Source organism: Tetranychus urticae, chromosome 2, assembly GCF_039701765.1.
Source record: "Tetranychus urticae isolate SD_2017Ah chromosome 2, NJAU_TeUrti_SD_1.0, whole genome shotgun sequence".
Lineage (NCBI taxonomy): Eukaryota > Metazoa > Arthropoda > Arachnida > Trombidiformes > Tetranychidae > Tetranychus > Tetranychus urticae.
In genome coordinates this window covers 4,692,611-4,706,550 of record NC_142959.1, presented here as the reverse complement: position 1 = coordinate 4,706,550, position 13,940 = coordinate 4,692,611, and the positions used below count along the sequence as shown (strand labels likewise).

At 34.6% G+C, this 13,940-nt stretch overlaps 3 protein-coding genes across 4 annotated transcripts; all 3 read left to right on the top strand.

Annotated features, from left to right (window-relative positions):
- The first annotated feature begins 49 nt into the window (after positions 1 to 49).
- Positions 50 to 6,005, top strand: LOC107366406 (PDZ domain-containing protein 2). Of its 2 annotated transcripts, none has more exons than XM_015934007.3 (6): positions 50 to 468; positions 2,531 to 3,479; positions 4,341 to 4,719; positions 5,090 to 5,300; positions 5,398 to 5,533; positions 5,614 to 6,005. In XM_015934007.3, exons 1-6 carry the CDS (start codon positions 174 to 176, stop codon positions 5,666 to 5,668), a joined length of 2,025 nt encoding a protein of 674 aa, XP_015789493.1. In that variant the 5' UTR covers positions 50 to 173; the 3' UTR covers positions 5,669 to 6,005. The 2 variants fall into 2 exon arrangements, with proteins under 2 accessions (XP_015789493.1, XP_015789494.1); XM_015934008.3 differs by lacking the exon at positions 50 to 468 and adding an exon at positions 2,030 to 2,346.
- A 598-nt stretch (positions 6,006 to 6,603) lies between these two features.
- Positions 6,604 to 8,641, top strand: LOC107366405 (uncharacterized). Its single transcript, XM_015934005.3, has 2 exons — positions 6,604 to 7,265; positions 7,385 to 8,641. The coding sequence occupies exons 1-2, from the start codon at positions 6,740 to 6,742 to the stop codon at positions 8,464 to 8,466; spliced, it is 1,608 nt and encodes a 535-aa protein (XP_015789491.1). The 5' UTR covers positions 6,604 to 6,739; the 3' UTR covers positions 8,467 to 8,641.
- A 518-nt stretch (positions 8,642 to 9,159) lies between these two features.
- On the top strand, positions 9,160 to 13,451 carry IntS1 (integrator complex subunit 1). Its single transcript, XM_015934004.3, has one exon. It carries the CDS (start codon positions 9,315 to 9,317, stop codon positions 13,197 to 13,199), a length of 3,885 nt encoding a protein of 1,294 aa, XP_015789490.1. The 5' UTR covers positions 9,160 to 9,314; the 3' UTR covers positions 13,200 to 13,451.
- Positions 13,452 to 13,940: the final 489 nt, after the last annotated feature.

Sequence of the window (13,940 nt, the reverse complement as noted above, 5' to 3'; positions counted from 1 at the left end):
CCCACGCATCGCATACAAACAAGTAAAAGTTAAAGTCTTAAGGCCTGTCTTAAGTTGACAGGCCAGACTTTACACTATTTCCTTTCGTTGTTTAGCGGCCATTTTAGCTGCCTTTTTTTGATGTTTTCACTTCTTTTCGACTTTTTTTGTATATTGTTTTGTTTATTCCTGAAATGAATTGTTACCTCGAATTACCTTGTGACCAAAGTGACCTTATACAGAGTAAAAAAACTAACTTATGTGCCAAAAAGAAAGCAAACATTTTAAAGTGTTCAGCATTGAATAGTTTTGGTAAATTGTTGTACGAAGACTGTGATCGTGAAGGTATTTGGGACACATTTGACCCCATTTTGGACCCAGTTGACCCCATGAACCGTCCTCACAACGAGAATTTACAAAAGTTCACCTCATTTTTGCTCAAATTGAAACCAAATAGTGGAAATTATTCTTTTACAAATAACAGCCAAGGTAAGTTTACGATCAAAACAACCTCAGCTTTGACAATTAAATACGCGTTTAATTAGTTGAAATCACATTGGAAAAGACCATTTTTTTGCTTTCTTTTTGTCAAGTGAAAAAGCACACCAATAGATGTCCCTTTCTAAAGTAATTTAAATAGTGAAACAAGTGTAATTATGATTGAAATTAAAATATGATCGTCTGACTTTCCTTCCCTGTTGCAGGTACATTATGCGTGTTTAGTTGAGCTGTTTTTATCGTTATTATATTGTTGTTAATGACGGATATTTTGTGTTAATCAGTGAACCAGAAGCTTGAATAATTGTGTTTATAGCATTACTTTAATTAAAGTAAATTCTCAGGTCGATGATCTTACCTCATCTGAATTTAATAATATTCATTTTTCCTTTACTTTCCTTTCGATACATATCTTACTGGTGAATTTAAATTTTTGATAATTGTCAAATCAGTTATGAAAAATGAGTGAAATTTATTCAGAAAAAAACATCTACCTGACCTTAACTGACCCAGAAAATTAAAATTTTATGAGTATTGGATAAGCATGGCCACATTAACTGTATTAGAAACTGTTATCGGAAATTACCAGATAGATCTTGAGACATTTCCGCTGTCCCAAAAATTTGCTTTCCCAGGTCAATTATTCAAATACAAATAACAGTTTTTAGAGAATTTATAAATCATTGAAAAGTTGTGCAAGTGAAATTGGACAAAAGAAAAGTGTTAATAAGATGAAAAGATTAAAATTAATATGAGAAATTGAAGCCAACAAGGTATATAAAGGTGATTATTGTCAGAAAATGGAAAGTGGTTCTGTCATCTGTTTCATTTAATCTTGATTAATCCTTTGAGATTGATGACGGTGAAACTTTGAATAAACACAATCAGTCAATCAAAGCACAATTTCTTTGTCATTTTTGTTTTGCAAGGAAAAAGCTGTTCGTATGTCATCATAATTTGTTGTTTGTAATATCAAAAACAAAACAAGTTTACTCATGTATCCATTTTTGAACTTAATTACTGTTAATTGTTCTCCTTTTTTTGTGTGTTGTTACCTTGCATTATCAAAACCAGCCAGCAGTTAACTGAATCTGAACCCATTTATCCTGATAATTAATGCTGATGATTGCTTTTTAAAGGCAAACTGTTAGTCTTTTTTACTTATTGTTTATTATTCTTTTGACCAACTTGGGTAAATTATACTAGTTAAATGAGCATAATGATGGAACAATTATCTGGTTAATTTGGTTAACTGGTTAAATGACTCGACTGATAGTTACTTTGTTTTCATCACATTCAATGTTAACAACCAACAACTTTCTTAATCTTCTTGTTTCTTGTAGGATGGAATGTAACACAAAATGTTTTTGAGAGGAAAAAGAGAAGGAAAAAAATTAGGTCTGATGATGATGACTACGACGACGATGATGATGATGATGATGATAAAGAAGAGGGCTTTATGCACATGCAAGGCTAAATGTAAGCAAAATCTGGGTTTGGCTTGTAACGCCCTAGGGTGAAAACAGAAGCTACTAGCTTTTGCCACTAACCCAATGAAATGAAGTTTGTTGGTTCAATGTTATGCTTACTTTTGACGAGTTTACTGTTGTTTTTAAGTCACTTTTTTTGAGTTAATACAGTAAATATAACAGAATCTTCATTCCAACATCATCATCGCCACCGCCATTATTATTATAATCATAATCATCATTCACTACACACCCACTCTCTACAGTCACCTACAAGAAAATGAAGACTTTATGAAATAGCTTATTTCCATTATCAAACGAGAAAACATAAAGACCAAAACAACAAAAGTTAACCCTTTTTGGTTGTTGGACGATCACTGAAGTTTAATTTCATTGTTTGGTAAATGATTGAATGTTGATTTTTGTTCTCATCATGATTTGCCTCCCTTGAAGTGTGATTTTCATCTTTTATTTATCACTTATCACTGAAATGCAAAAAAATTGTTTCAATTTATCCTCAATGTTTCCCACTTTTTAACCTGTTTACCTTTTAACATTTTCTTCAATTTCTTTTCTTCCTACAGAGTTCAGTTCTGGTCTAATCAAAGATGCCAGTGAAAATGTAATACGCTCTGACGCCTCGTTGAACATGAGCAACAAAAGTATCGCCAGTCAAAATAGTCAAAACAACAACATTGTGAACAACAACAATAGTATAGGAATTGACTCAGCAACTCCTTTGAATAACCTTTCCTCCTCTTCGCGTTCCCATGTAAAGGAATCGACAGTCAAATTGATGGGACAATTTAAAGCTTGGACACTGGACAGAAAGTTTCTTCGCGGTCGTAAAAAGTCATCTTCTAACCGAACAAATGGAGAAGGAAGTCGAGCCTCCATCAGTACAGTTGATTCAACCGACTCTGCTCTAACGTCTTCCGAGAAAGGTGTTGACACGCCAGATTGTTCACTAATTTCGCGAAATCAAAAAATGTCAACCTCAAGTTCAACAAGTTCTAGTTCATATCTGAGACGAACAAGCCTTTTTGGTGCAGTTTTTGCATCCAACAATGAAGTCAACTCTACAACATCAACATCCTCCAGTTCACCAGCCTCTCATCCTCACCCCAATGGAGATGAAGTGGACAATTCATTTGATTGCTCTGTTGTTCCCATGGAAGGAGATGTTTTACACTCATCGGCAGATCAACATTTATCTTCATCTGGTCGACTCTGGACAAAATCACCAACTTCACTCTCTTTTGCCACTACTCATGGCGGTTCCTCTCCACTCTCTGTATCATCTTCAACCATTTCTTCCTCTGGGTTAACTTATTCTCTCGATGAAAGAATTGCAATGCTTGATGAAAATTTAGATTGCATTAATGAGGAAAGGTTTCCAGTAAAGATGATGGCTGTCAGTCTTGAAAAGGATGATAATGGAGGCCTTGGAATTTACGTTACACCAAAGCCAAATGAAGATAATACCATGGGTTACATCATCGCTGATTTTGAACCCGATGGCCCTGCAGACAGGTAACTATTTGAAAGCGTGAATTCATTTCCTTTTACCTTCATAAACGGCATCTTATGTGTCATCTCAATTTGTGCTAACAATAGAAATAATTGCTCTTTATTTTCTTGAATTGATGCTTGTCTATCTTATCCTTTTCCTCAAATTATAGAAGCTAATCTTCACATTTAGTTCCTAATTTTTGTTGCAATTGTTAATCAAATGAATATTGTTAAAAAAATTGATTAGTATGTTGCCGTTATTTTGATGTGCTTGGCTATTTACTTCTATTGTGATGCTTTGCTTTAGTCTATACCTTTTGTAAACTATTAAAGAACCAAGAAAAAGTTTTACCATTTTAACATGAAAAATGGTTGCTTTCAGTCATCCAAAAACTATTATTTTCTTAGGTTTTCATTGTTATTATTGTTGTTTTTTTTCTAAACCTTATTTTCATTGATCCGTCAAGTGAAAATGTGACTTTTCACGGTACAGCCCAATTGAATAGCTTCCATCGACCATTCAACTTGCACCTTCTTCATCAACAATTATCATTTTATATAAAAAATCACCATTTGATCATCAATACAAGGACTTTAAGATAGTGGCTTTAAAAGAAAATTATTTTTAAGGTCAAAAACATCGGTCTGAGTAATTTTCCGTCTGATGGTCCAACTATTTCTTTAATTAATCTAAATTTGTATTTTGATTCAAACTCATTCTTTCCTATTGCGACAATTCAAAGGTTTCTTTAAGCGTCTATTCAAATTCAGTTTTAAATTTGGTAAAAATGTCTCCCATTCATCTTGATATAATCCTCTTTCATCGAGTCAACTTTATCCTGTATCATTTTATTCATTTTTTTGCTTTTTTCTTCTTTACAGAAGTGGACTTTTACAAAGACAAGATCAAGTTCTCATGGTCAATGGAGTTTCACTCAGTGGGTTATGTCTTGCAGATGCTTTATCTTTATTGAAAGAATCTGAAAGACTCGTTCAACTGGTTGTTGCTCGGAGAGTTGATAATTTTGATGGACTTGCAGATGTTGATACAATCAGCTCCACAACAAATTTATCTGCTGTTGAAAATGAACTCATACCACAACCTGTACCACAATCTCAATTGCTCAATAATTCATCGACTAGCACCAATCATCGTCATCGCAACTCTTCAATTTCAGGTCCAATTCCTGAATTAGATGAAGTTGACCAGTTTAAAAGAAAACTGTCAAATGTTGAACAAGAAAACAAAACAAATTCAATGGTAAAGACAACTTTCAATTTCAACTTGTATCATTACAATAATCACTATCATTTGGCATTCATCCAAACTTAATGACCTCAGATCACGCAATCTTTATTCCAAACTCAACTAGATACTCAGCAAACATCTTAACTCAATTAGCTTTTTTTGACGCTCCCTTTGAACTGCTATTTGTTTGTATTCAACTATCATCACTGTTTGTTCAATTTGTTACATTTTTTTGTTGCGTTTTGCTTATCAAATATCAGTTTAACATATTTAACTCAACCTTTCAACATAATGTAGCTCATGCAAAGAATGCGATGATTAAGTTCTTCTCCATGGCTGTATCATATTTAATTTACATTTTTTTCATTCTTTACATTTATAGATCTCTTCAGGCCTTTGTACAGTCCCTCGAAAACCAAAGTTGCCATTAGGAACCAGTCGTCATACTGTTGTCTTCAAGAAAGGTCCTGGTTGTCGAAAATTAGGTTTCAGTCTCGTTGGCGGGAAAGATTCACCCAAAGGTGCCATGGGAATCTTCGTGAAAACCATTGTACCCAATGGTCAAGCAGCAGAAGATGATAAATTAAAAGAAGGTAAATTAATCAAAATTAATGATAACCTTTCATTTAAACAAACATTTGTTTATAAGTGTTAACAATTTACCTCTTCTGTAATTTTCTCCTTCTCCAGGTGATGAGATACTCTCTATCAATGGCCACATTATGGAAGGTTTAACTCATGCTGAAGCAATCGGCATTTTTAAATCTATCAAAACAGGCGATCTGGTTCTGAATGTGCTTAGGCGCAATCGTCAATTACTCAAAAAGTACGTATCATTAATTTCAACTCTTATAGCCTTGATTTTCTTAATGAGTTCTAATTTTTCTACCTTTTCTCTTTCTCCAGTTCTACCAACTCAAAATCTTGCTCAAATTTGGAGATACTTGAAGCCAACTCATAAACAATCGACCATATTCACCTGTTTTATTTATCACCTTAGTCCACATTTCAACCCAATACTGCCTCATCGAAGATTTTGTGACCTTTTTTTGATAAACCATTTTTTAATATCTGTCACATTCTAATCCTTTGAATGAAATGCTAGTCTATTTCAATTATTACTTCATCACTTGTCTATTATACCATGAAAATTGCCTTAAAAGACTTTTTGTAATCATTGTCTTTCCTCTTTTTCAGAGTTTGTTTCACATTCTTTGAAATTTATTAAAAATTCACAAGTGATCCTTAAATTTTTGTATTACAGAAAAGTAATTAAATCATATTTTTTACCATTGAAATGGCTAAAGAAGAAGATCATTTCATTTTTTTCATCAAATCGTAAACAAAACGGCCACCAAACAAATTAATTCATGGCTTATCCAAAGATTATAGCATTGAAAGAATATTGATTACCTTGAGGTTTACAATCTGAATTAATTGAATTTAATATTAACATTATTCTAGATTCAATTCAGCTTTCCAGACCAAGATTTAGATCAAGAGCAAACAAGATTCACTTTACATTTTGATATTTCCAAAAATCACTCGAAACAAAGTGATGACAAAACAAATTGATGACCTCTAGAAGTCAATGTTAATTGAATATTGTTAACTGTTGATTGTTACATTTTCAATTGTACTATTGTCTTTGAATTATATGGTTAATTATTTGTCTGAATCTTTGTGTTCAACTTTTCCTTTGAAGAAGATTATTTACCAAATTTAAATTTACAAAGGATCATCATGCAAAAGTGAAAACAGTTCAATGTTAATTAGATTTTTGGATTTGAACACCTTTTATAGTTGGCTGAGTCTTTTGTTTTATTTAACAATTAAAAATACACTGGTTATCACAATTACTTTGCAATGTGAAAACATCGGCATTATTAGTGACGCTTATGTCACTTTGCTAGGCACATTTTGACTTGACATCATCACCTAATCTTGACACTATGCTCATGTGAGTCAACTGTTAGTTCAGTATTTTAAGTTAACGGAAAAAATTTTGAAATATTTTATCTTCTGTGTTGTTATGGATAAAACTTGGTTTTGTTTATTTCTCATTAAATTGTGTTTGCTTTTAAATTGTTATGTTTCACAAGCAGTTCAAGATAAATCAACAATAAACCATCCAGTGGTCAGTGAAACAAATAAATTTGACTCAAATGTAATTACTAAAGCTGATAAAAATAAAGAGCTATCTTCATCACAACCTTCATCTTATTCTGGTTCTCCGCCGGTTCACGTTGTTGAAAATAATAATCGGAAACGAGATGTTTATAACCAACAAGCTCGCCCGTTCCCAACAAATCAAGAGTACCATTATCGCTTAGCTGGTGATTCTCATCAAATTGAGAAACGAGCTTCTTTAATTCCTGGATTAAATTTTGAAGGGAAGGTAGGAATTGGTGGCGACGGTGGTTATAATGCGAATTCAGGTGATAACGGAGGTAGTAATGGTGGTGCCAGTAATCTCGTTTCTGAATTAGGATCACTGGTTGGTCAAGGTGCAAGCAATGGCGGTGGTTTAATCAAAAATTTGGCTAACGGCCTGTTAGGTAATAAAATTTTTTATCCTTCTGTTTTTATTATTGAAGTTTACCAGTGATTATCTAGTGATTATTATTATTTTGTTGCCATTGCTCAACATTTTTTCCCTTCTTACTTTTCATCGAAGGTGGCGGACTTGGCAGTATTGGTAAATTGCTTGGTCGTGGATCTGGCCTTAGTAACTCTGGAGGTGAAGATTCATTCAGCAGCAGAAATAGTTTTAACAGTGGGGGAAGTTTTAACGGTGGAAACAGTTTTGGAAATGACGAAAATTATGGTTTCAATAGTGAAAGACAGTTTGGTGGATCAAATCAAGGATCGTTTCAAGGAAATAACGGTTATGGAGCAAATGGTGGCATGTCTGGTAACAATGGTTTTAATGGTGGTAACGGTTTTGGAAACAATGGACTTAATGGGGGTAAAGGAATTACTAGGGGTGGGAACTTCGGTATGAACGGAGGCTTCAATGGGCAAGGGGGAATGAATGGACAGAATGGTTATCAGGGACAAGGTATGGGTGGAAACAATGGCTTCACGGGGCAAGGTGGAATGAACGGTCAAGGAAGTTATTACGAACATGGTATGAGTGAACATAATGGTTATCATAATCAGAATGGAATGACTGGACAAGGAGGCTTCAACGGACAAGGTGGAATGAATGGACAGAATGGATACCAAGGACAAGGTGGTATGAATGGAAATGGTGGTTTCACTGGACAAGGAGGCTATTACGGTCAAAGTGGCATGGGAGGACAAGGTGGCTTCAATGGACAAAGTGGTTACAATGGACAAGGAAGTTACAATGGACAGGGTGGAATGAATGGAAATGGTGGATTTGGAGGCAACGGTGGTGGAAGTGGACTATTTGGCGGAGGAAGTAATGGTGGAGGGGGATTGTTTGGTGGAGGAAATGGCGGTGGAAGCAGTGGTGGATTATTTGGTGGTGGAAGTAATAGTGGTGGTGGATTGTTTGGAGGTGGTGGCAGTAACGGTGGAGGAGGTGGACTTTTCGGCAGCAAAGGACTGTTTGGAAGAGGCAGTGGAAGTAATGTAGGAGGCAAAGGTTTAGTAGGTTTTGGTGTTGGGGGTAAATTAGGCCTTGGTGGTGCTGGCGTTGGTGTTAATGCTAATGTTGGCCCAATGGGAGTTGCAGCTGATCTTGATGCTGGTCTTCATGGAATCAATGCTGGACTTAATTTCTCTGGCTAGTTATCCATCGCCTTAAATTCACTTCAATTCGGAAAAATTAAAATATTCTTGATAAACTGATATTTCTGTTAGATGTACTTAAAGTGCATTATTTTAAAAGGGTTATGTAAAATATTATTTATCATCTATTATAACTTGAGAATAGTTAAGTATAAAAATCATTAATCTCATGGAATCCTTTCTGTTTATCTCCTTATTCAATGGAGTAATCCATAACTTGATAAAATTTTGATGGTTTTAAACAATCACAATAAAAATTACCAAGGAAGTCATTTTAATGTTTCCTATGCGTTCGAAGTAACGAGATGCTAGCAAGTTATAAGCTGTAAATTAATTGAGATTAAGCTTTTGAGATACTCTCAAAATTGTGTCCAAATGCAAAGATATTTAATTTCACTTATGAAAAATGTTTTATTTTAATTGCAAACAATCAGAAAATTAACTTAAATATGACATTAAACCATACTCACGATACTCGTCAGTATGTTGAACGATGGATAATCAAGATTTTAAAAATAAAATTTTACTTACTTACAAAATTTGCATGAGATATGCAAATGCAGAATAACACTTTAAAGTATAAATCTGAATTACTCAGTAAATTTAATTAAATTTAATCAACAATTTGAATCGAAAATAAAAAAGTTTAAGCTTAAAATAAAACTATGACATCTAGTGACTGTTTTTCAAACAAACAGATGGAAGTCACGTGAAAAATTCAACAGAAATTTCACTATCAGCTTATCTGGCTTCCAGTTTATTTTTAATGTTTATGTTTATTTATTATTTTTGTAATATAAGACTGTATTAATTGTTAGGCCGTGTCTGAACTGCATCTCGATTACACCATGTCATCAGTTCCTGGTAAACGAGGTGGCAAATCTAAAGTTCCTTTGCCTGCAACCAGTAGTTTGTTTGCACTTGGAGGAACCGCTGCTAAGCGTCCAAAAGTATTGATCGGAGGTTCTAGCGGATCAAATGTTGGTACTAGTGGAGGATCTGGTAGTGGTACAGGGAACAGCTCCAGCAAATTGGATAAACAATTTGATGAATGGGAAGATTTTGCCATTGAAGTTGAATCAGAATTCCTTATTAAACGAATTGTTGAAGCTGAAGGAACTCCGAATGAGTCCAAAATTGATGGCTACCTTTGTGGAGCGGTAAAACAGCTTCGATCCAGTAAAGGAAAACCTGACTCAGTTTTGGTTCTAAGTTTAGTTTACCTTGCCAAAACAAGGCCTCAACATTTTACCAGTGAAACAGTTATCGAGGCGATGTGTTCTCTCCTCAGGCGAGATCCATCATCTGCTCCATTTAAAGTGAAATTAAATAACAATGTGTTTGTTTTAGCGGTTCTTGCTGCCAACCTATTACTTGCTGCTCATATAGATGAATCACAGTGGCATCTATCATTTTTGAAAGCCTACATTGAAGACTCTTTAGGAGATCGTGTATGGGTTGATTCAGATTTTTGCCACGGATTTGTTGATAATATTTTAACTGCTTTTAATACTAAAAATCCTCCCAAAAATCTTATGTCTCAAGATATTTTCGCCAATCCAAGTTCTTCTGGTCCCTCTACACCATCTTCTGCAGGTGCTCCTGGAAGTGTCTTAAAAACCAATTCTGAATCCCCCATGTCAACAAGTCCAAGCCATGCTACTGAAGACAGCACCGATGAAACTATAAGTCTATTCTCTAGTGGATTAAAAGATGTTTTCGGTGAAGAACTACCAGTTGTACCCAGGTATAATCACAACCAACAGGTTGTTTATGATTATGTTTATGATATTATCAACGAACAGCTGACTCGACGTCAGGTTCCATCAGAAATTAACCGCAATGTACTTAAACTTCTTATTTCAACTGTTGGTATTCCCCAAATACGATTACTAGTTGCCCAAAAATTAGAAATCTGGTTACAAAATCCAAAACTTAGTCGACCTGCACAAGATCTTTTACTGGCAGTCTGTGTCAACTGTACTGACGAAGATAGTGATGTTATTTCTGCTCTTGTCAAGATGCGTCTCAAAACTAAAGTTCTGATGAATCATTTCTTTCTTTGTATCAAAGAACTTTTGAGTCAAAATGAAGGAAATATAATTATTGTCCTGAGAAATGCCATCTCTATCGAATTTTCGAACAACCGAGGATCCAGTAATATGCATTTGATTTCCGTGGCTTTCCAACACTCTCCTACCAGAGCAACAAAATGTTTGGCTCACCTGATTCAAGAATTTTTAATCAAAGACGATTTCCTTCGTCAAATTCGCCATCTCCTTAGAGAAATTGTAAAAACATTGAAACATGAGCACATAAATTTGGTTAAACTTGTTGATACATTAACCACCGACAATAGTCGTATGGCTGGTATCGATTCACCCGATATTTTATCTCGAGTTTTAACCTCAATCGCTGACATTATTGTTCTATGTATGTTTTTAACTGTCTATCCTATCGCTAGAGAATCTGTATCAAAGCCGACAAAGAAAGAAATTCTCAAAACAGTTTCAGGACAAATTGCAGAGATGCAAAGGTTATCAATAATTTGGATGCAGAAGATTGTAATGAAAGTTTATAAGCCAGAAAGAGGGGAATATATGCATTGTTTGAATAAATGTCTTCTTATGGAATCAGCTGAACAGTATTACAACAAAGATAATTGGCCACCTGAGTCAGAGCGAGACGCAATGTTCCGTTGTACAACTAAAGTTCCAGTTCACGAGGATAGTCTTATCCGTATTTTAAAGATGGGTCTTTCAAAAGACTACCCTGTTCAATCTCCCGAAGCAATAGAATTGTCTGATGCTTTGATTAAACGTGCAGCAGCTCTTTACGATGGAGATGTAACCAACCCCACTTTGCCCATCAAAAAAGATGACATTTTCAATCTTCTTCTCAAAAACTCAATTTACCGCATTCCGGAAAACATAACACTTCCACCGGGCTATGAACCACCTTCACTGGCCATAAATGACTGGTATTGGAAAGTTTGGCTTCAATTGTTGCTTATTGTGGCTCACAATTCAACGAAATTCGGATCAATGGCTTGGGAAAACTATCCAACCTTAGCTTTGCTAATCGAAATGTGTATCACTAATCATTTTGAATTTCCACCAGCAACTCGACAAAATGAAGATCTCAAAGCTAATGAACTGCGAATCGTTGGTATTGAAAAGCAACAGATCTTACAATTTGAATCACATTTAGCAGCTGCTTCAAGTAAACGACAAATCACTGAAGGAAACAGTTTACTGCTCAGTAAATTAATAACTTTTGACCCACAAGGCAAACCAAGACAGCCACCTCAAAGTGCATTAGATATGCTTAAAAATATTAATGCTGGATTAAGAATAGGTTATTGGTTGTGTCAAAGTCGTAATCCTGATTTCCTATTAGAGATTATTCAGCGACAACAAAGACAATCCATGTCGAGCTCTAGTACCGGATTGGGTCTTAGCACTATGCAATGGCTTAACGATCTAATTGAAATGAATTGTGAGAACCTGTCAAGTTTACCTGTTCAATGTTTAGGCGAATTTACTTTGCGTTATATTAATGATGATGAAAATCTGAACATTTTCTTGGAATCCAAACAATCTGAGAAACCAAAACGAAAAGAAAAACGAAAGAAATTTTGTAAACTGTTGAGCTACTTTCAAAATGCTCTTAATCGTGATGTTGTCGTTGCCAAACAATTGATGGAATACTTCATGGGACGCCTTTGTTCTGCTCAATCATCTTTACGTAGTTTAGTCGCAAAAGCACTTAACCTTGTGTTGTGTTTTAATGAAAATATGGTTGACAATTTGAGTGACCTTTTAAAGTTCAACATTGAAGACTGGTTATTGGGTAAATTGCCAACAATAGAAAACTTTCAAGCAGTCAAGAAAATTGCTTGCATCTGCTTGCGATCAGCAATTCTAGTCGAAACTGACCCAGAATCAGTTTGCTGTTACATCCAGTTTCTTGCTGAATATGGCGTACCTGGTGACAAAATAACACTTATGGACGTTTCTCGCCTTATAATCGACCGAACCTCAGTTTTTAAACACATCACAAAAGATCCACATTATCGAGATGATTTTCTGTTCTCTTGCATAAAACTTTATTATGAATATATGATATCTCTTGAAAATCCAGTTAAGGAAGAGGACGAACAAAAAATAACTGATAATAATGCTGATAACTTGATAGTTAAATGGCCAACTCATACTGCTGTCATCAACATAATAATTATTCAATCTTTAGTAATCCTGTTAACATATGATCCTCCTGAAACAGCCTCAAATCAATTCAATAAACTACTCCAAATGTGGTTTGATGATCCAATACCAACTACACTAATCCCTGATACTTTGGAAGAAGCTAGTATACTTCCAGACTGGCTTCGACTTAGGCTTATGCGTGCATCTTCTCCCGTTCTTATCGACGCTGCTCTTAAAGACCTAGAAATACCTGCCCTTGTATTATTTATTCAATCTTTTGGAATTCCTGTTTCTTCCATGGAACGAATGCTTCAAGCATTGGATTATGCTTGCGAGGTTGATCCAGAGTCTGTGAAGAATGTAATTCAAGACGTTAATTTTGTTCAACAAATAATTGAAGTCCAATGGATGAGAGGCGCTAAATCAGGCCAAAAATTAGCCGCTCTTATAGGTTTTGAACCAAAATCTCACGAGGAAAACTCTAAGCACTTGGATCCTTTCCTTTCAGTTGTAAATTCATGCTAAATAATCTTCTAATGATGGTTTCTATCAACATCCACGCAAATTTGTAATTAAATCTTCAGTCTACTTCTAACGTTCAATTCCTATAATATCTTGTTTTACCTTAATCTGGGTATTATAAAAATGTCTTTGTAAACATAAACTCTACTAATTTTTTTGCATCTCAGTATTTGAATAAGCAAACTATGTTTAATATTTATAATAGTCATAATTGATGCCTTTAAGTGTAAATAAATCATGTTTGATTAACTCTCATTTTCAATCTTTACAATATATAAATATTAACAACTAGGTCAACCACAAAGCCTCGTATCCTGAGCTATAAACCGTTCTTAAATCTTTGGGCCTCAATATTTTGAGAATGGTATCACCAACAATCACCACAAAACACGAATAATGTGTTTAAACTCTCTAACTCTTAAGCTCTAACTGGAAGCGCTAGGATCTAGCAATAAGTTCAAGTTCATACGTAAGTTATTAACCTGAAGCTATGAGATAACACTCGGGCTTCGCCCTCGATTTTATATCTCATAAGTTATGAGTCATAACTTATCGATGCAGTGGTTCAACTATCACATATTCATCATTTTATCTTTAAAACTTTCCACCTTAAAATAGCTTGCATGAGATGCACATAAATTCTGTTCTCCTACTGAAAATCAACCAGAATTTATTTGTTTCATTATAACTGTCGCACAAAAAAAATATTGCTTATTAATACTTTAAATGAAATTATTACTATTA

Coding starts and splice junctions, on each gene's coding strand:
- IntS1 (XM_015934004.3), top strand. CDS start 9,315: ATGTCATCAGTTCCTGGTAAACGAGGTGGCAAATCTAAAGTTCCTTTG.
- LOC107366405 (XM_015934005.3), top strand. CDS start 6,740: ATGGATAAAACTTGGTTTTGTTTATTTCTCATTAAATTGTGTTTGCTT. Junction 7,266..7,384: donor TTTGGCTAACGGCCTGTTAG/GTAATAAAATTT, acceptor TTTTCATCGAAG/GTGGCGGACTTGGCAGTATT.
- LOC107366406 (XM_015934007.3), top strand. CDS start 174: ATGAATTGTTACCTCGAATTACCTTGTGACCAAAGTGACCTTATACAG. Junction 3,480..4,340: donor CCCGATGGCCCTGCAGACAG/GTAACTATTTGA, acceptor TCTTCTTTACAG/AAGTGGACTTTTACAAAGAC. Junction 4,720..5,089: donor AAAACAAAACAAATTCAATG/GTAAAGACAACT, acceptor TTACATTTATAG/ATCTCTTCAGGCCTTTGTAC.